The sequence below is a fragment of the Leucopleurus acutus genome (genome assembly GCF_964270905.1).
Source record: "Leucopleurus acutus genome assembly, chromosome: 1".
NCBI classification, from domain to species: domain Eukaryota; kingdom Metazoa; phylum Chordata; class Mammalia; order Artiodactyla; family Delphinidae; genus Leucopleurus; species Leucopleurus acutus.
The window spans coordinates 22,763,975-22,785,905 of NC_139142.1; the positions used below are offsets into that span (position 1 = coordinate 22,763,975).

General features: G+C 38.1%; 1 protein-coding gene across 20 annotated transcripts in view; it reads right to left on the reverse strand.

Annotated features, from left to right (window-relative positions):
• Nucleotides 1-925: 925 nt before the first annotated feature.
• Nucleotides 926-21,931, reverse strand: part of NRXN3 (neurexin 3) — a gene marked incomplete at both ends in the record, with an annotated part of 1,633,255 nt that continues 1,612,249 nt past the window's right edge. For 12 of the 20 annotated variants that reach the window (XM_082851716.1, XM_082851717.1, XM_082851706.1 and 9 more), the window contains one exon: nucleotides 926-1,227. In XM_082851716.1, coding sequence (XP_082707842.1) covers nucleotides 926-1,227 — 302 coding nt within the window. Of the gene's footprint in view, nucleotides 1,852-21,931 lie in introns of all 20 variants that reach the window. The other 8 variants (XM_082851713.1, XM_082851712.1, XM_082851715.1 and 5 more) reach the window with 2 other exon arrangements.

Sequence of the window (21,931 nt, forward strand, 5' to 3'; positions counted from 1 at the left end):
TCATGGACAGGAACAATATTGTTAAGTAAAGCCAATAGCTCTGATAAAACCAGCCCTAACCCCATCTGTTCAGGGTTTGGGTGGCAAATTCTGGAATTCGATCCTGAGGAACCAGCTTTTCAAATCAATATTATCATCCATCCCATGATTTTGCTATGTGTTCAGCAAAGCATCGCATAGGAAATAGACAACAGATTCTAGAAACGCCACAACCTGATATGTAGAGTGGACACCATGGTAGCTTTTGAGTTCATATGGCAATAGTCTCTCTTCTGTTTTCTGAGATTTTTTTTTCTTCTTCTTAACTTATGTCCAGTTAGTCTCAAAAATTAAACAAATACCCAAAAGCCATTTTTTCCCCTCAGATCTTGAAAAGTTACGCACACACTGGCCAGACCCAGATAAGGGTGGGGGTTTTTTTGTTTCTGTTTTTAACTTTTTCTTTTCTTTTTTTTTTTTGTTTTTGTTTTTTACATAATTAAACCAAAAAAAAAACCACCATTATTACAGTCAAGCTTCACAAACATTATTACAGACTCACTTGGAGTTATGGAACAAGTAAGCCATGAAGTCTTCTACCTTGGATGAAAGGTCCTAAAGAGAAGGAAGCTTCCAAGTCCACGAAAGTGGGGGGGAGCCATCTGCTCGCTCCAAAGGGCAGAGTGTGTGCTTTACGACACAGCAGGGCAGAAAGAACTGTCTCCGAGCAGTGACTGAATCAAAGCAGCCATGGCTGAATCTTATAGGTAGGTACATCTTTGTGTGTGTTCTTTTAAAAATGATTTTCCCCACCATAGTCATGGTATACCCCATCTCATAGTTAGAACAGTTCTGACATCTGTGAAATCTCATTTTCCAAGTATTTATATATTTATATAGAAATAATCCTGTGTTTTAAATTCACGTAGCGTTAGCGGTGTCGTGTTTACACATAATACTCTTTGTCCTTGTTTTTCTGTTTCTTGTGGCCGCTCTTCGAGCTCTGCTGCTTCTCCTTGAGGAGCGTGCCATTGCTCTGCGCCGAGTTGCTGATGTAGTTCCGCGTCTCGTCCACTTGATAGGACCCCTCGTCCCTGTTCCTGTACTTGTACATGGCATACAGGAGGATCAAGATGCAGAGGGCGGCAGCAGCCACAATGCCGACGACCATCCCTGTTGTACTGCTCGACTCCCGGATCACCTCTGAGGCCCCCGGAACCCGTCTGACTCCCGGCTCCGTGGGGTTTGCTGTGGGCACATTACGGAACATGGGGGAAGTAATTAGTGGGCTCTTCAGTTTGGTGCTGTCTAGCTCATAGGCAGTGGGCAACGGAAGCAAGACTATATCAGGCTGGGGTTTGAGATCACGGTTATTCATTTTGCCAGCTGGCAATTTGGGCACCATCCCAGACGAGGAGGAAGCTGTGAAGCGGATCAGCTCAGGGGACAAAGATGTGGTAGTAGTCCTACTAGTTTCGGAGACTTTGTTAGGTCTAAAGTCCTTGGATTCCCACTTGGGCGCATGTGCTTTGTAGCCACCTTCGAAGATTGAAGTGGAAAGACTCTTATCTGTTACCAAGGAGAAGGTGGTGTAAAAATCTTCATCATCAGTAGGGGGCAGGTTAGAGTCAAAGGTTTCCCCTGAGCCATACCCAGATATCACCAAGCCATCATCATCACAACCATCGCTGCCTTGGTCCGACAAGCAAGGTAACCCCGCCTCAGAGGTCATGGACAGGGAATCTTTGGTGGTCTCAATAATGGTGAGGAGGGGGCGAAAGGTAGGGGGGAGTGTAATGGAAGGTGCACGAGTAGCAATAGGAGGGGTAGCTAAAGGGTCTTCTACAAGAAGAGGGATAACTAATTCACCTCCTGGGATTGAAAAGAAAAAGAAAAACAGAATTAGTATATTTATAGAAAAACAATTCACAGCCACACTCAATGAATGCATGTATAGTTCATAGGTTACACCTCAGAAATTATAATAAAATGACTTGGATCCACATACGGATCCTCTCTACTTCTAGGCTGATTATTGGGCTATACTTCTAGCCCATTATATGCCTCTTGCCATCAAAACCTGAAATCCTTAGATTGGGGGCTTAGATATTTTTTTTTTGCGGTACGCGGGCCTCTCACTGTTGTGGCCTCTCCCGTTGCGGAGCACAGGCTCCGGACGCGCAGGCTCAGCGGTCATGGCTCACGGGCCCAGCTGCTCCGGGGGGCTTAGATTTTTAAAGATACTCTCAAGTAATTATTTAGATAGAATTCAAATAGGCTTTTTCCAGGATCTGCTTACGGGATAATGACCTTCACCTATACTGTTGCAAATACTGACCATGAAAATTATGTGTTTGTGTGTGTGTGTGTGTGTGTACGTACATGCACATATGCATGTGATTAATCTGTGAGCCATAGCATTTCCTTATTTTTTTCTTGGGTTTCTACTTATTTGCTCCCATTAGGATGAGAATGACATATTTTCCATGTCACTGAGATCAAGATTAAGGAATATAAAAGAGCTCATCTTTAGTATTTTAAGTTACTACCTTTTATTTCATATTTATCACGTGCAGTCTTCATTTACTATATGCTAAGTAAGGGAAACTTACAGTAGGTTGAAAATGTTCATCTAACAAGCCCATCTTCATTATGCTTTTCCAGAAATTCCCCTGACTATAAAACAACAACTTGTTTTGCATTGGTCTAGTATTATATTTATATATTGCTTTTATGCTATATGTAATATATACTGAGCAGACACTAGATTTTAAGAATAACCAGCCTACATATCCATGACTTACTGGAAACTTACTTTTAGATTCAGAAATGTAGAGATAGCAAAGTAGTTTTTAAAATCAGTGATTCCTTTTTCCAATTTGGATTCCTTTTATTTCTTAGAATGGCAGATATTTCTCGGTTTACCCACAGACCCTAGTTATTGCACTTATAAACATATGAGGACTAGGTCAGGAAAGGAAGTTCAGAATAGTTCACTAAATCATAGTGCCCTGCAAATTATGGTCACCACAAATATTCTGTGGTGGGTGTTACTCACCTAATTGTAGGGCCAGGCTTATTATTCATGTATGTAAGCAAGATAATCAGTCTTCAGTCTCTCCTGTGTTTCTTTACAGTGTTATTTTCAAACAGAGAAAGAATCAAGAAGTCACAGTTCATGTCCCTTCATTAAATTTATTTTAAAAATTATTCCAACTATTGTTTTTAAAAATCCTCTAGCAGGGATGGCATGATATGTCCCTGACCCAGTTAGACAGTTGAGATGATAATACGGTATTAGGGTTGAAGTCTTCTTTCTGACTTGTTGCATCTAAACTGTCCAGGTTTCAGGTGTGCTAAGAAAAAGCCTCCTGAAAAGAAAGCTATTGCACACCTTCAGAGCACCAGAGAAAAACTGCCTGCACCACATCAGAAGCTTTTATTCTCTGCAGAGAGAAACTGAGTTGGGGAGCGTGGCAACGATGTATGTAATGTGTATCTTAAGGAAGGGGAAGGGACAAGAGAGCACAGTACGGTCATCCCCGGCCTACGGGATGATGTTAGCACATGTGGGGAAATAAAACAAGAATCTTTCTGAGAATCTCAAGATGATATTTTAGTCTGTGCTTTAAGCCCCAAGCTTCTCTTCTAGTGCTCAGAGTTTGAAACTATTGAGCAAACCGATTTTTGCAGATTTGACAAAGCTTCAGACTTGCTTTCCTGGACAAGCATGCCTATTTTTTTTACATTGTGAAGATATGTAATTCATATATCTTGCAACTTAGTTAATGCATAATTTACATACTTTTGCTAATTTTTATAAATGGGATTTGGAACACAGGTCCCTAAAGGTAAGCCAGTCCTAAAACTAACCCCGAGTTACCTTTTCTTCTTATTCTTCCGGTAGGGAGGCCCTGAGTGTTATATTTAAGATGATATGTGGAAGAAGGCAGTGTCTGAGTAAGAAAAGAGCAGTGAGGAGAGAGGAGTGAAGCCTCATGCAGTCTGTTAAAGGTTCCCTAGGGATCGCTCAGGGATGACTTTACTTTCCTTTAGAGAACAAGACAGGGTTTTTGTACCCATCTCACCTAGAATGGGTGTTCTTTTCTGGAACAAATACCGAGAGTCATTTGCTTTTTAGGGCAAGGATAAAAATCAATCCATTGTTTATTAAGTGGAGAGTAAAGTGGGATAAAGGACAAGGAATGACGGATTTGTTGGGAGGCAAAGTCCTGAAACAAATAATTAAATATAAAGGCAAATTGTTAAGTAGGATGCTAGTGTCCCTTTAAGTGAGATTAATATCACTGTCTTCATGATTACAGAGTGGCATTCATTTGCAATTTTAGTGTACCATCTATGACACCCAACTGGAGTCTTACATTTGCCTTTTTTTTTTTTAACCCCCTTGTCTTTTTAATCCCAGCTAAAGCTTCCACTGTGTCTTTGTTGTTAAAACTCTACAAAGTCTACAAACTGCTCATTCTGCAGTTGAATCACTTCCACTTTCCTTTGCTATTCGCTTCTCATTCAACACCCTAATGTGAGTATCTCTCTTGGAGCAGAAAAAAAAAAAAAAAAAAAAGTGAAAATCATCCTTTTGATAAGGGGATGAAAAGAGGGTCTTGAAGCTCACTAATTTACAAAGAGCTTCTAAAAGGTTGGTGAGCCTTTAAGTGAAATGGTAAGAGCTTATTTCCAAACTAAAAGGATGGGTATGCTGTTGCAGAGTTTAAATAACAGAATCTGTTAAAACTGCTAATCTTCAATTTCTTTGTCATTTTGTTATTAATCCTAGTAGCAGTGATAAAAATGATAAATGATGCCCCTGTCAGGGACATTTGAGCCCAAATCCTGGTAGTATTTAATCAATGAAATCATAGGAACTTTCATAGCTCCCCTCTCCTGGCATCTCAAGGAATTGGAAAAATGTCTTTAATTTAAAAGGGAGTCCACTGGGATGTAGGAGTTGGTATTACAAAGGGGAATTAAAGTGAAAGTAGGGGGAAATTTTTGGGTAACTATAAACGTGGAAGATGCCTGGGACAAGTATGTGAGTTGGGGTGTATAGTCCATTTTGATATCAAATTCCATAGTTAAGATTTAAGATGATTCTAGTGTCCTAGGAGGTCCAAGGGCACACATCATTTGAGATAAGGAGGTGAAGGATGTGTTTCTCCCACCATTAGATCCTTACTAGAAATGACTTAGATTGCAGAAGGCTATTTAAGATTTCATGTTTATTTGTATTAATCTAAAGTGAGTTTCCTCAGAAATGTTGGAGCAGCTGATAATTTTTTTTTCACTGCCCGAAGACCGTGAAATCAGTGATCTACCAGATGTCTATGCTTATGAAAGTATTCATAGAAGCAACAAGCTTAAAGTCATAAGGGGTTGCAGGCAGAGTAATACAAAACCTGTAATCCATCACAACTCTAATTTCCTATTCCATCCCCAGAATTTTTCTTTGGTTTGGAATAAGAACTATCCATATTCCTTAAAGTTAGCATTTTAAATCAGGAATATATACCCTTTTTTGACAGGGTTGTGCTTTTCTTTAAACCAGAGAGATCACTAGGGATATAAGAGGTCTATTTTAGCCCTGAAGGCTGCCCTGCTTTTTTGTTTTATGAGTGTATTTATAGATATATAATTCATGTGTCTAGGGCTGATATTCAGCAAAAGGGGCTCTCTGCCATCAAAAAAGACAGTATATTAAAAATTTAATAGAACTCTTCTGAACTGTGAGAATGCTGTAGGTGATGGTGGTGTGGTGGGTCATATGAATAAGCAAGAAAAGCAGCATAGAGCTTCAATATGGCTCCAACCTTTGCCTCTCTGGAGATATCTGAGTGGAGGAAGTCACAAAAATACGAAAAACAATGACACTGAAGAGTGAGACTCTGGGAGAGGACACCGTGCTCCGATTCCTTGAATTTCTTTTATCTATATTTAGGTTCTTTACCTCATCTCTTATTTGCATTTTTCTCATTCTCTGCTGGGAAACTAACATACAATGGGGAGAAATCATCTTTTTCCCCACAAAATTAGTTATTGAATGATATTCATTTAGTTATTTGGTGCCACGGAAGTGTGTACTTGCAACACATCAATATCTGGAAGCTTGGAACCATGAAATTGTTCTGCATCCAGCCTCAGAAAAAACAGTCACAGACAGGCATGGCCAGTCCCTGGGGAGAAGACAGCAGAAAAACTCAAGTATCTCAAAGGGGCTTAACTTTTTAAGAGCATTTTAATGAGATGAAAATCTCCAGGTAGGACATTTTCCCCTAGTTTATCTGAAATGGGTTTGAGTCTGAAAGGCTACAGATTCTATTTTTTCAATATATACCCAGGTAAGATGAGCTATAGTCCCTTGATGTCATTATACATTGTAAAAGAAGGAATGTCTAGTGGAGTTTTTCATCTGCCTATTGGTTAAAAGCTTTGCCTCTGAAGTCACTCAGAGGCAGGTTAGCATCACAGTTCTGTGGCTTACTAGCCATGAGTTGGTCACATTTATTAAAATCTCTGTACAATGGGAATAATAACACAGCCTATCTCAAGCCACCAATGTGAATAATAATAATGCATGTTAATGTTAATTATAATGCATGTTAAGTATTTAGCACAGAAACTGCTACTCCAAGATTCTAGTTTCTAGTATCATTTCTACTAATATTTTGGGCCTATAAACACTGAAATCATTGATGACTTTTTTTCTGACCTTTTTTTATGTAGTAGTCGTATGCTGAGGTATAATAATATAGGATCTAGATTATTAAGGCTATTTTAAATGCAGAGTTTGAAGAATGATTTATAATAAGCCCAAGAGCTTGCATTTAAAATAAATGATAAGCCTTATATCAAATGGACTTATGGGTAGCATCCTCAACACAAATAAAAGCTTTCAATTCAATTAGATAAAACAGTCCATTTAGGAGATTCTTAGTTTTAAACCTAAAATATCATCCAACATGTCAAACAATACAAAATTATATAAACTGAGGCAGACAAAGTGCATTCATTGAAGCTGCTGGGCTGGAAACATATCCCTTATCCACTCTTCAGTTTGACATTTCTTTAACAGTAATACTAATACCTAAAACTAAAGTGAAGCAAGTAATCTCTTTATTTAAAAATTATACAGCCCTTCTTGCTGATCTTTTGTTTCCTGAAGTGATAAGGCAACACTGACCAAATACCTTTAAGGTCAAGGAGTGTTCTCACCGTAGAGTCATACAAAATGGCAATACCTACCTGAGATGTTTCCTAAATAAAACTTTAGATGTGAAAATCATCATGTTTCTTGTGGGTAGAATCTTAGGATCCTTTTAAAGCTTACCTGTTTAAATCCTTGAGAGAAATGGCAAATATTAATAGAAATGGAAGAGGAAAAAGAGAAAGAGAGAGATTTGGGTGCCTACTGTGTGCAGGTGTGCTTTCACCAGTAGTTAGTTTTATACTTTGGAAGGCATCATTATCATAGGACAATACTCTAAACTCTGGGGTGCTTTCTCTATTCTCAGTAGAAGTGATTTTGTAGTAGTGATGGTGATAGTTTAATCCTGGATAACCAAACTCTACCATAGTCACTTGAGAGTACCTTATTTCCCCTTTGCTGAAGGAAAATAAAATAAAGGACTGATTTCCCCAAATGCTTTCTAAGGAGTTAAATCAGGATGTATTACCACTGATAACATTTGCAGTTAACGCAACTAACTTTCTTCTGGAGTACAGGCCTCCTGTAGGTTGTATCCAATTTCATATCCCACTGTAGAGCCTACCATTGCTTTCAAGGCTTTAAAAGTTGGTTCAGGCAAAGAGGCCAGGCTTCCTTTGGATGGTAAGAACAATTTACCCACACCCTTCTACCAAGAGTAGAATTCACATTGATCATTAGAAGCAATTCAGCACAAAATATAACAGTGAAAATTAAGCAAATAGACACAAATGAAATAAAATGTTTAATGTTGTCTTCAAAATCACATAGTAGAAAAAAAAATCAACTTCAGGTTCAAAGTAAACTAGAGGGAAAGAGAGCAAATAACATCAACAAGGCATTCACAACATAAGGACAGAAAAGAAAAGTAAAAGCAAATAAAAAATAGAGGCTGTTTTAGGAAAAATAAAGAAATCATTTCCATATAGACAAAATAATTTAACTTAAAAAAAGCATATTGTATTAATTTATAGTCAACTTACATCAACAAATTGCCCGCATGTTTTTTGGCATGAAAGAAAAATTTACAAAAGAAAGTTGTGTAAGAATGCTCTTGGACAAATAGAATTGCCACATTCTTGTAACTTGCTTTTTTGTTGTCATTTCTTTAAAAACTTTTGAGCAAAATGTCTAATTTTTCAAATATAATAATTTACAACAGAGGATGATACAGGGAGGCAACAACACATACATCCACACCACATAACATGAAAAGAAAAAAAAATCTGCACTTTAACAAATTTCTTACTTTGAGGGGCTTGGGAGGGCATCAGTTTTGAATCTGAAATTATTCTGATCGCAATGATTTTAAAAAAAAATTTTAAAAACCTGTTTAATTTTATAATTTGCCTTTAAAAAAATCTCGAGCGTTTTGAATGAATTTCTGCATTATTATAGGTTCTCAGATATATATTTAATTTTTTTTTTTTTGTCTTTTTGACAAGTTTTAGACTTTCTTTAATTGAAGGGGATGGATGACAGCACATAAGTTTGAACAATGCTAAAGAAAGGAGGGGTATGGGAAGGAAAGATGCAGAAAGGGTAGGGTCATATCTATGAGTGTACTACACAAGAGATGAAGATGATGGGAGTAAATGTGTAAGTGAGTCGCCATGTCCATGTAAGGGCGGCACGGAGTGATCTAGCTGCATTAGAGCTTCTGGCTGTAAGGAAGGGATGGGCAATATACAAAAACAAATGAGCCTACACATGCCCATCTACAGAAATAAAGAACAGAACTCTAACACTGACAATCTCACACACCCTAAGCTGCAACTACTTCAACATGCAATTACTCCAAAAATCATTACAGTTTCATTAAAGATTTTTAAATAATAAAAACAGTTAAACTTTTGTCCCTACTAAAAGTAGCCAAAATACATAAAATAATAATAGTAATACTTATAATAATGATCAGAAGGTTAAAAGCAAAAACAAGGAGACTAGATTTATGCATTCAAGTTGAACAACTTCATCGGCAGGCACACAGCCCCATCTAGAGTTAGGGGAGGGGGTGGAGATCTTCAAATCGAAAGACAAAGCTGTATAGGGAGCCCACTGGCTGGCTCATTCATGACTTCCTTATATAGAAAGGGTACTTTCTGAATGACATCACCTGTCTTCCCCATGCTACCCATGGTGCATGTGATTCTAGTGAGACTGGGTTTATTAGAAAGATGTGGATGTGGGGATTCTGCAGCTGAAGTTGTTCCACATTTAAAGAGGGAGTGGGGAAAAGTTGCAGAAAACAATTCATAACTTTTTTTTGTCATAGTTTTGGATAAAACCAAATCTAAAGATAAAGATCTAGCAATTGAAAAGAAACACACTGATATATATACAGATAGATATATATAATACAAAAAGCACTTAATTCCCAAACAAGAAGGGAGCAAAGAACGAAAAATAATTTAAAGAAAAGAGTATTTCATACACTTTCAGAGATGAACAACCAGATGCACACGCTGAGGAGGCACAGACAGAGCAGTCAGGGGACACTTTTTTTGTTGTTTTGTATTTTCTGACTTATTGATTCCCCTTTTGCTGGCAGCCAACATTAAAAACAAATTTTGCATTTTCTTTAAAAAGAAATTTTGCATTTTCTTTAAAAATGTTTTTTTTTTTTTTTGGTTTTGCTTCTCAAATGAAAATAAAAAGGGCGTGCAGTCTGGATGTACGTCATAAGTAGACATTTGAGAGAGAAGAAAGAGGCTCAGACTGACAAATGGGTAATTGTCTATTATCCTTTAACTGCAGGAATGTTAACCAAGTTAATACATGCTTAAAGTAAGTTGCATTTAGGGAAAATAGGAAAACAGACCAGCAAGTTAGGGTTGGGAAGAGGTCAGCAAGACAAAACCAATTTGAGAGTAGGAGAATGGTACTGGATTTAGTTTCATGCCTTTCCAGTAGGGGCAAAGGTCATCCCAAGGCCTTTTGCCAATTACATTCTTGTAAGCATGTGCCTGTATATGTGTACGTGTGTTGGGGCTTGAAGTAGGGCCTGTAGTGGCAGGAATTGAGGTAAAAATACACATGAGTTCATGGGTTCTGCTCTAGGAAACTTAGCCCGTATTCATTCATAGCCTCAGAAGGTAAATTTTGTAAGACATAGAGGGGTTATAATTAATACTGCTCCATATACATGTTCTTGGGCTTGGCCAAATCGACAGGGTACATGGGTGACAACTGTGGTAATTAAATGTACCTGATAAATGGACAGCTTTTTTTAGGTAATAGAGGCAACACCCCCTCCACTCCTCCACTCTCAAGAGCATAGTGGCATAGCATCAGTAAACTAGCGACAGGATAGTCAGGAAATGCGTGCGGCTTATTTGAAGGACATCGGGGGAAACTGCCAGTCTTTTAGAGACCATGTGGGAAACAAAATGCTCGATTAAACCTTGAGAAAAGGAAAAAAGAGACAAGCTGTGTTTGCGTGTGTGAAGATACTGTGGAAGGGACATGGGGAAGGAGGTGTTAGAAGTGGCCTCAGCCTCTACTGGAAGAGATCACAAGAAGTGCATTAAATATTTTATCCCCGTGAGAACCTTAACGTTCAGCCAAGGACTGGGAAACCCAGGTAGGCGAGCCACAAAGGTAAGACACTTGAGAGCCCCTGGTTCTGAGCCAATGCCAACCACTTCTAAGAAACTGTTGGGGTGACTTTGACAAACAGAATAAATTGTGAGGATGCGTCAGACTTTTGTCCCTTATGGGATGCCCCTTTTATTATTTTGTTTTAAAATAATTATAGTAATGTGTTCCCATGGGTCAGTCCGTACCAAGATTTTTAGTCTCTGGTTTTATAATGTTAATCATTATTCTAGGAACTTCACAAAGGGCAGCTGGGAGGTTTTAGGAGGAGGACAAAAATCCCAACAATACAGGAAAAGAAAAACCCTTGTTGCCATTTAGTTAATTTTTTTGAATAATTATACTTTTAACATTGAATTTTATTGTATGAGGAGACCCTATAAATGTACAGATTGCCTCACACGGCATCATATTACTTCTGTAGGACACAGTTTTAATAACATTCACATGGGCCATTTTTTGTTTCACAGGCATTTTTTTAAAGTAGGAACCATAAGTGGTCTAAGTGTGACACTTATAAAGAATAAGATATGTCTAGTGTATACATACTCCTGGAAAATAAGAGGTGTTTTGAGGAAGATACATCAGCAATTTGAGTCTCCTAAGGTTTCTGCTGAGTAATTTACCTATATCAAAATTGCCTGTTTTAAAACTCATACAAGTAGGACATCACTTACTTTCTGGAAATCACTGGCTAAACAACTGAACATACCAAAATTTATGGTTGTCACTTTGCAAATAAAATATGTATTTTTTAAATCCATGGAAGCCACAGTTTCAAATGAAGCAAACACAACACTATATCAGTGCCTACACATTTTTATAAGTCAACCATCAGTTAATATACACAAAGCTCATTTGATTTCTAATATAAGATAGAAAATAATATTGCCAGTAGCTCATAATCAGGTCACAACTTCATTTTTATCTTTCATTACATATCTACACTAGGTTTTTATTACCAATAACTGCACGGTTCTGTATCTATGCCTCTACTGAGTGTTAAGAATGCTTTGGGGTTATATTTGCCATTGAGAACAAATAATACAATAATTTGACTTGAAACAGCATATTTTGATGGGACCATTTTTATCCCACCATGTCCAAATAACCCTGTCTAAATGCAAAATCAGACTTTTAAGAACATCAAATGCAATAAGATGGAATTACTCAGAATGCATCTTGGAAAGTGCACTCGTTTCAAAGAAATATGTTTCTAAACTGCTTGGGGTTGTGCCTGAGAAGCTGGAAGAATACTCAAGGAACTCAAGGTGCAAACCCACCTCTCTGGGAGAGTGAGCCCGGCTTGATAAGGACATTGTCTTCAGTGTGCACAGGTGAGGTTCAAGAGGAAGGTCCAAATGAATTATTTTGCATAACATTAAATATTTAAAATTTGTCATTGAAAGTACTGGAAAGAGGAAGGAAGAGGCAACCTTCTTGGGAATCAGAGTACAACACCAGGGAAAGACTTAAAAAATTGTAATCAGGGAAGGCTAAAAAGGAGTCTGGAGAACAAATATTTAATGAGAATTTTCACGATTTTTGCATCAGGTATATGAGATTAATCTCTTCATCATCTGTCCCTCCTATGAAATACACAAAATCCTTTTCATTGATTGATATGTTATGCGTCTGTGGGATAAAGGGAGGGATTCTTCTGAGAGAATCAATGGCTCAGTTCTGAATCATGGTTTGGCTTATAAAAAAAACAGAGACACTATGCCTGGATGTCAAATTCTAGTAATGTGAGGATGGCTGTCACTTGTGTTACAAAATGAGCCCTGAGTTTACCCTGACTTCTCACAACCTCTTCCTCAGATATGGGTGATGCTCAGAGAAAGAGTGAAGACTGCTTCAAACATGGTATTTGTCTCTAAATAAAAAATTTAACATTTTCTGTTTAATGCTGAACAAAAATGTCCCAAGTAAGTTCTTGTATTATCTGTTCCCAAACGTTTTACAAACCTAATTACAGTAAATAGGGAGAAAGAGAAAAACTAAACCTCCAAGATGGAAAAGAGTACAGAACACCATCAAGCCCAATACTTAGAACTGTATTTCTGTATCAGTGATCTGCTTGCCCAGTTGAGAGGAATTTTTCATACTTAAGAAGATTCATAAGAATGGATAAAACATTACAAAAGGTAGTATTGCATTTTCAAACCTGGTAGAATAGAATGTTTACACATGGAAGGACCTTACATTAATGACTTCTTTCCCTATGTATTTACGAAACCCTTAACTTGTATCTGTAATTCTGTCCCCAAATCTCCATTCCTTTTTGTGAACCTACTGCGTCCTGTACAGATTGTTACTGGCTCCAACACTCCACTGCACTTAATTTGTTTTCTTCTCTGTTTCAGCTACACTCAGAACTTTAGGACAAGAATAGCATCTTTTTATCTTTATTTTTCCTACCAACCAGAATACTAATAATCACTCAAACATTTATTGAATGAACTAATGAATGAATAAATTAATTAATATCATTAATTGCTTTTTTTTTTAACCCCACACTAGCTTAGAGCTTCCATAAAAGCATTAAAATCTTACATCACCAAAGTGGCTCACCTTGTACCTGAAATCTAGTATATGGGATAGAAACTTCAGAGTCTGGAGACCTAAGTTCCAGTCTTGGTTGTACCACCTACTATGCTAGCTTGTTAGGGCATTGAAAAAGTCAGTTCATCTCCCTGAGCTTGTCTTTTCATGTGTAATATGGCGATTATAATGGCTGGTCAATTAACCTACCTCAAAGGGTAAGTTTATACAACTGAGATTTTGAATCTGAAAGTGTTTATAAATTATAAAGAGCTCTTCACATGTTTGTTACTATTTTCTTCAAAGCTGACCACAGCATCAGCTATGAGGGTTGCATATTCGGAGAAGGCTGACTCTCAGAGAACTGAGATCAGTGCTACTCTGAGTGGGATGCTTGGAGCACCTGCTTCAGCACCAAACAAATAATAACCTCAGTCAAAAACCCTAACCCAAGTAGCCACTATTACTACCTCTCTTTAACCCCTGTTCCTACCCCTCCAATAGTGCTAAGTTCTTAAAGCTTGATTAGTTCATCTTTTTGTGGTGAATTTTTGTTATATATGTATGTAATTTTACAGTTACTTTGTTTCACTCTTCTGTGGGTTAGAGTTAAGCTCTGAAGAGGTCATATTGAGATATGTTTTCATAGGAGCCCATCCTCTCAAACCACATGACTTGAGACAAGTCACTCACTCCTCACCCCAACCCCTGGAGTCTCAGTTTGCTCATTTATAAAATCAGGATGACTCATCCTTCCAGCTCACCTATGTATGTAAATTTAAGTAAAATTACTTTGGAAACTATGAAATATCCAATTCAAATACAAGAAGATGTTATTCGCTATATTCTATGAGTTCAGCATTACTTGGTGCTACTGAAGAGACCAAAGAGGATGGTGACAAGGGTGGAACTCTCATCAAATTCCCTTGGAAAACATATCCCAACAGGCATGAGAACTGTGGGGTAAGATGAGGATATGAGGGAATGGAGGGTCGAGGTAGTATTTTAGCTCTTTTCTGCCAAAAGAGTTAATACTGGTTAAGATGCACAAAAGGGAAAATTCAATTAAAAAATTTCCAGGAATTAATATTCTTATTTCATTTGTTTTAATGGTAATCAGGCAGTAGTATAAGGAAGTCTTTCTTCACTCAGGATATTATAAACTCCTTGATGCACACGCTGAATCTTTATAATTATTTTGTGTTTTTTAATCCATCTAACACAGAGCAGGGACACCACAGGTCTTCAGTACATATTTGTTGAATTGAACTACAAAAATAGAGCAGCTTCCAGCACTTGGATCTCTGCTTTGTGAAGTGGGTGGGATTCAAAAAAGTTATCCTTGTTGGCACTAATTTATTTAATCAAGAGTTATCTTCATCGAATTTCTTCATGAAGTAAAACAAAGAGAAAGAGCAGTGTAAATAGAGCTTAAAGTCATAAGGAACTGCTTATGGAACTGCATAAGGAGCCATTAGGAACTGCTCTCCTTTTCTTAACCTTGCTTCTCTGTGGATCTGTAGGACCAATATATGCATATGGCTCATTATTTGCAAACTATTAGGTCCTTATAATTCTATTAAAGTCCAAGACAGTAGGTAATATAAAAGATTTATTTTATCCATATAAATATGACCTGTGTGCCAGTCAGAAATGAAAGCTCTGTCTGAAATACTTTCTTCCTTTAGCTTGAATAGCCCAAGATTTTTCCAACTTTCCTCTTCCTGTTCTGACCCTTTATCTCTCCATTTCATGGCTGGTCCCAGGTATGGCCCTAGGCTGGGTGATCCTATCCTGCCCCTTGGCTGTAAAGACCTGCCATCTATATGACTATGATTTGCAGTTCAAACCTCCTCTCAGATTCCAATTTCCCATATCCAACTGTCTACTCAACATTTCTACTTCAGTATCTAAGGGGCACCTTAAATTCAAAATGGCTAAAAGAGAACTTTGGACTTTGCTCTCCTCCTAAACTTGTACCTCTCCTAGGTTTCCCATCTTTTGGGTTTGACCCAGGTATACAAGCCCCTAATTAGTCATGATATTTGAGCCCCTGCCCCAACTCAACGCCACATATCCAGCGTACCAGGAAGTTCTGTGTACTCTACTTTGGAAACAAATTCCTCACGTTGACTTTCTCCCACTGCCATCACCCAAGTCCTAAAGTAAGCCACCATGATTCCTTGCCTGGACTCTGCAATAGCCTCCCAATTGATCTCCCCACCTCCACTTCTGGCTCCCTAAATCCATTCTCCATAATGAAGTCAAAGTGATCTTTAAAAAGTACACTATATAAAACAGATCAAGTCACTGTCTTGCTTCAGATCCTCAAAGGTAGAATTCTCCAAACCCAAATGCTGTACCGTGACCCACTGTGAAAGTCCCCTGTGATCTGCTAGCTGCCTACCACTCCCATCTCATCTCCTACAGCTGCCCCTGACCCATGATGTCTCAGACTTTGGCCATATTCTCTAGTTTCCCTTCCAAGAACACTCCTTTTCTTATTCTTTGCCTGGCTTGTTCCTTCTGACGGTTCAGGTCTCTCCTTCAATTTTACTCCTCAGAGAGGTCCTCCGTGACTTCCATAGTACACAACCTGCTCGCTAACCGATCGTCCCCTCATGATTCTCTGTGTAGTATTTACTAGCTGTTTCATGCCCATTTATTCATGGAGTATAAGCTCCATGAGAGCAGAGACTTTCTCTCATTCTCCACTGTACTTGAAGCAGTGCTGGACACTTGGTAAGAGCTCAGGAAATCACTGTTTAGTGAAGGAACAATGCCTCTAATAGCCTGAAAACACCTCGCAAAGGGAGGCCAGTCTACTTTTCTCTCTGGCAGACCTCCGTAGCTCCAAGCACGGTGCTATTCCCACGTGAGGTGTTGAGTAAATGGTTTGTAAACTAACTGTTGAAGCACTGCATCCTCTATTCTGTTTTACTGTCTTTTACTCTTCTCTAAACCAGATGGGATTTCCCTGAATTCTAGCTAGCAGTTCCAATGCAAATTGGACCTTCTCACCCACAGCTGGCTTAAAAAGCCTTCCGAAAAAAACACATCACTATCTAACTCATTCTCCCTCTCATAAACTGGTGCTGGGATGCTTATTAAAAACTCAGGCTTTCCTTTGCAGTTGTGAAAGCTAAAGATAAAATAAACAGAGGAGTCAGGCCTACAGCTGCCAGACTTTGATGCATGTCTTCAGGCAATAGGAAGGAATGGACCAAACAAATTATCAGTGGGAGGACTGGTGATCAGGGTAGTGAAAATGTACTTGGTTATGTTTGCCTGTTGTGGCCCTACAGCCACTGACAGCAGAACCCAGCAGTAGTGGGATCTTTTTCCTGAATTCATACCATGACATGTTATGAATGTATTTTTAGAGTAATAAATTATTCAAGAAGGTTTATTTTACTTCTGTGTTCCACAAAAGTTCATCTGTCATTATGACCAGAATTCTGATCATTTTATTTGTGCTGGTGTTATTTTGGTGGTAGCAGCTGGGCATTCTACCTGTTGCCTCCTCTCTGCAGGGCCCTTAAGTTCTCTACGCTGTCCACGAGAAATAGCTGAACTTGACAACATGTTACAATAAAATTCACCATATCTTGAAAACACCCTCTTTTCCCCTAAGATCCATCTTCATTGTAAGGAATGTACAGTGTTCATAAATCAGTAACACCAAGGCATTTTTATACTCAGTGGAAATTAGTACTATGCAAACAACATGAAAAGCTTGCTCAAGACTCATGCATTTGACATCAAGATGATGTACCATGATTGCATGGCTTTGACTGTGTCTGACCTGAGCCTCAAGCAGCTGATTTACCAGAGAGAAGAACACTGCAGAGATGCCTGCATGTGCAAGACACATATCATGAGATTTATTTTTAATTTTTGTAAGCGGAACTACTGTAGATTAGAGAGAAGCTATGATAAATTCCCTAGTCATTCCAAAAACTCAATGCACATGAGCCTCTAGATTAGTAAAGATACATGCTTAGAGACAAATGCGTATGATCAAGTGGTTGACGCAGTGATCCCCCCAAATATGAGAAAAGAAAAAGAAAATATAAATTATAATTTTATAGTTAAAACACTAAATTAACCAGAAGCCTACTTCTAGAGGGACATGTTCTTAAGAGTTACTGAGAACCTATTCTCTGCCAGATGTTGTATTAAGCACCTTAAATATTTAATTTCACTTAATCATTTCAATTACATCTTACATTATCAGCAAACTTGGGCTGAAAGAAGTTAATTTGCTCAAAGTATACATCTAGGAAGTTGAATAGCCATGACTAAACTCAATCCTATATATTTTACATTAAACCACAATGCCACTGCAAACCAGGATGTTTTTAAATATTCAGTTCTCAGTGAGTATGGGAAATTATAAACAAGCTAATCTTTAGGCACAACAACAATTTCCACAGGAGATCCCAGGATCTCCACAGATTTATTTCAAACTCTTATGCCCTTGAAATCATTATTGCACAATGAGATATTCAGAGGCTCTGAGGGTTTTTTTGGTACAATCTCAGGTCATTTAAGCCAGACCTACTAAATCAGTCTCTGCTGGGGTTAGTGGGGATGGGATGACAGGCAGTGTCTGAATATTTGCTTTTTTTTAAGTTCTCTAAAATCACGTTGAGCTCATAATCAAAAGACCTGGACTAAATCCAGGCTGTGATCCACTCTCTATGACCTTGAATTAAGCCATAACTTCTCTTGTTAGTAAGATGAAGATAAACTTCACTGGATGTTGAATTAATAGAAGGAGATGCTAGCTATATCAGCACTTTATAAAATGCACATATATACATACACAGACATATACATACTTTCAGAAATGTTATAAGAATAATAATTCTCTTACTGGCACATTGAAAGCTACTTAATAATTACTAATACATTAATTTTAGGACCACACAATAAATATTTTTGGATATTCCACCTAGTCGAAATGTAAGGTGGTGGATGCTTCAGTTATCTATGAAGTACCTATCAAAATAGTCTAAATGATTTGATTCCTTTGCTATTTTCCTGAGTTATCAAATTACAAATGCTCTCTGAATATCTCTGTCCCATACTGTTTCCTTTCATACTATATCCTAATCCATCATTGACTCCATGCAAAAATTTTTTAAAAGCGCTATAAACCAACAGTTGGAGAATCTCATCACATTGTCCTTTTTTCATACCCTATTATTTTTATTCTGCATTGTAACCCCAAACTGGTAGGCTCCACTAATTATTCTAAAGTGTTAAGAAAAATGGCTTTCTCTGTACTCATCAAACAGGCACAGATGCTACTCTCAGTCTCAGGTCGGACAGAAGACAAAAGAATTAGCTTCTAACTATGTCCTTTCAGAACCATGGAGTCTACCGTGTCTGCTAGAGTGACATGGTGTTAGGATGAGGACAAGACACTAGCCTGGCTTCAGATTAGGGTCACAAAGTGAGGAAGAGTTAGAGCCAGCTTTGAAAACAGAAGTGCCAACAGTCATCTGGTCACTTTTAATATCTCCTTGGCCAGACCACATCATCTTTTTTCAGCGTGGTCTCCAACATTATTTCTCCACGGTGATAATAAACAGATCCTGATATATTCCCTATGTTGTTTCAGATGAATATGTTACTTGATCTTTAAGTTTTCATACTACATATGATGACCATATGAGGTATCTATTAAAAAAGAAAAGATCTGAGAAACACTAAAGGTTTTATCTTTAGCAATGGTGCCATGTTTAATTAAGAATGTCAGAATGGTGAAACCCAGAAACCTACTTACCATCTCTATCTTTATGCAGAAGTTTAATGTGCTCACATGCAGTGACTCCATTAGAATATTTGCTCATTATTTCTGTTTCATAGTACTAATCTACAGTAATGTTTCCCCCAATGCTATTAGCCAAAAGGTCATATTTGTTTTTTCAAATGGATGGATACTACTGAAAGCTGAAACTTAAAATTCATAGAGTGCTAAGTATTATCTCTTCAAAATCATGTAACCTAGGGCTAGGCTTTTGGGGTCTCTCTTACTTGAAAACTGTTACATTTTTTATTACATATTATTTAGTTATTCAGTACAAAATATACTAGTCCTCCTGTAAACAACTCACTAGGAAAATCCTTATTATCTTGGACAGCAGGTAGAATTTTTTGATAGTGACAGGTCATCCCTACTCTCTCTTTTTTTAAGGAACAGATAGGCGAAGCCACTAAGCAAATCCAGGGCTGGAGCAGTATCATGAAAACTTAGACAAATCATTTTGTTCTTACCATATCAGTTTCATCTTTGGTTTTGTTTTGGCTCAACACAAATTCTCCTTGCAGATGAGGGTATCTTGTTTCCTTGAAAATATTATTCAGCCAGAAACAAGAGAAGATACTGTTGTGGTACCTGTACCTATCTGTCTCCTTGAATGTCAGGGCTCCTTCACTGTATAGCTCCAGGAGATGCAGTTCCTATTGTAGTTCATGTAAAGAGTATCCCCTCGAGTTGAGCAATTCAAGGCCTGCCCAGCCTACGCAATAACCCCATGCAAGTTACCCCTGTGCTTATGAACGGCATTTGTAACTACTCTGAATAAGCCCTATTCTCCCTTTCAGTTCTGTTGAAGCCAGCCAGTATTTGGATAGGACAGTAGCACACAGTGGACAATTGTCCTTGGTCACTGCTACTTAAAGTTGTGAGCAGTGTTGACCAGATAGGTAAGGACAGTGAGAGAAGAGGTACAGGAATGTGGCCATAGCACATAATAAGGACCCAATAAATAATTATTGAAAAATAAAAAGTGATTTCCCTGTGGACCTGGCTAATGGGCACAGATCAAGACAGAAAGATACCGCATTCTGAGTGTCTGTGCATTTTAGCTTCTAAAGAGCCTTCATATTTGAAAAGATTTGTTGAACCTACAGTCCTTAAGCCTTATTTCTTTAGACAGAAAGGATCTAAAAGCAAGGACTCAACTACCTAGAAGTCTCTGGAGAATAACTCTCTCTGATACTTTTACAGAAAGTAACACAAAAAGAACAATTAATGGTAAAAAGAATAACTTTGTAAAGTAGTAGCATTCACCATGTGTGGTCCAAAGAAAGCCTTGAAGGAGAAAAGGATGGTAGTATCTATTCAATGTTTCCAGAGAAACCAGAGACAGAAATAAAATCGAATGCTGTTGTGTCTTTTCCCACAGGTTATACCTCCTGCTAATAAGGAAAACTTCCAGAAAGTAAGCTCTCCTGACTTTCCTAGAAAACACATGACGTTGGGAAGCAGAGTGTGGAGGCAACCTTACTTAGTGGTTATGTAACCTCAAGTAAGTGACTTTAATTTTCTGAGCCCCATTTTATTGCCTGTAAATGTAAGGGTTAGACAGGGTGATCTTTTGAAAGAACCAGTGACTTAAGGAAGGTAAGTGCTATTGCTAATGAAGCTCAAAAATTTTCCAAAGCCAATAATATCATTTCTCAAATATTTTAAACTGACTATATTTAGTTTACCTAACTCTATGTCTTTACATAATGGAAGCATATGTTTTATGTTGCCTTTTCCCTTAAGAATCAAAAGTCGATTACCTAGCCACTTCACAACACTCCTTCCTTAGTGGGTCCTAGAAAGGCGTAATCATTTCTGTGTTTCTTGCAGTGAGATGACAAAATCCTAGGATAGGGTGCTAAGAGTATTATTTTGGATACATGGGATGTTGAGCAGAGAAAGAAGGGAATCTAGTAATCCAAGGATGAAGGTTTGAAAGTTGATTTCCCACTGTAGAGACTAGCCATTGGCAGAGTTCTATATGGAAATCAGGCATCAACAGGTCAATAGACCAAAGAAGCAGCATAGGAGTTAGTGCGTCAGGGATTTTTTTCTTTTAGGTGATAAACAATGATAAATGTTCAATCTAACAACTCCAGCTTTTAGATGAAAGTGTTGGGTATGGCTGACTTTTATTGCTTCAGAAAGCTCTAGGCCTCTATCTTTTGTACTGTGCTAGTGTTCAGGTGTATGATGTTCTCTGGAGCTCTCAATCCAAGGTCTTCTGAGACTGCATCACAATAATTACCCATCTGTATTCTAAAGCTACAAGCAGCTCTTTCTCTGTTGGATAGCTTGTATTGTAATGGTGGCCAAACAAAAGAAAGCTACATAGCTTCTGAAAGCATAGTTAGAAAGCATCACAGGTAGCTTTGTGTCATGTGGGCTAGTTTTATTTGTTGTCTGGAATAGTGGATGGAACTTACTCACAAACCAGGATGACACTAAAAGTGTAACATTTCCTAGCCAAAGAAGGGCTCTTGGTTTTAACAACCTTTAAGTGTATCAGATGTCAGTTGGCAAGAGTTTCTATGAGAGCCACTCAAGTATGACCCTGTGGTCTTAAACTTGGAACTGGATGCTGCAGGAAAGCCAACTGGGAAGGCAGAGTGGGAATGCATGAGCTTGGAAAACAATAGCTACACATCGCACTTAGCATCTTTGTCATTTGCCAGTGGGTTCCTTCCAGTGCACAGAACCACTTTAGTCCAAATTCTTTGAACTATCAGTAGCATCCAACTGAACTTTACTGAGAAGAGTAACTTTTT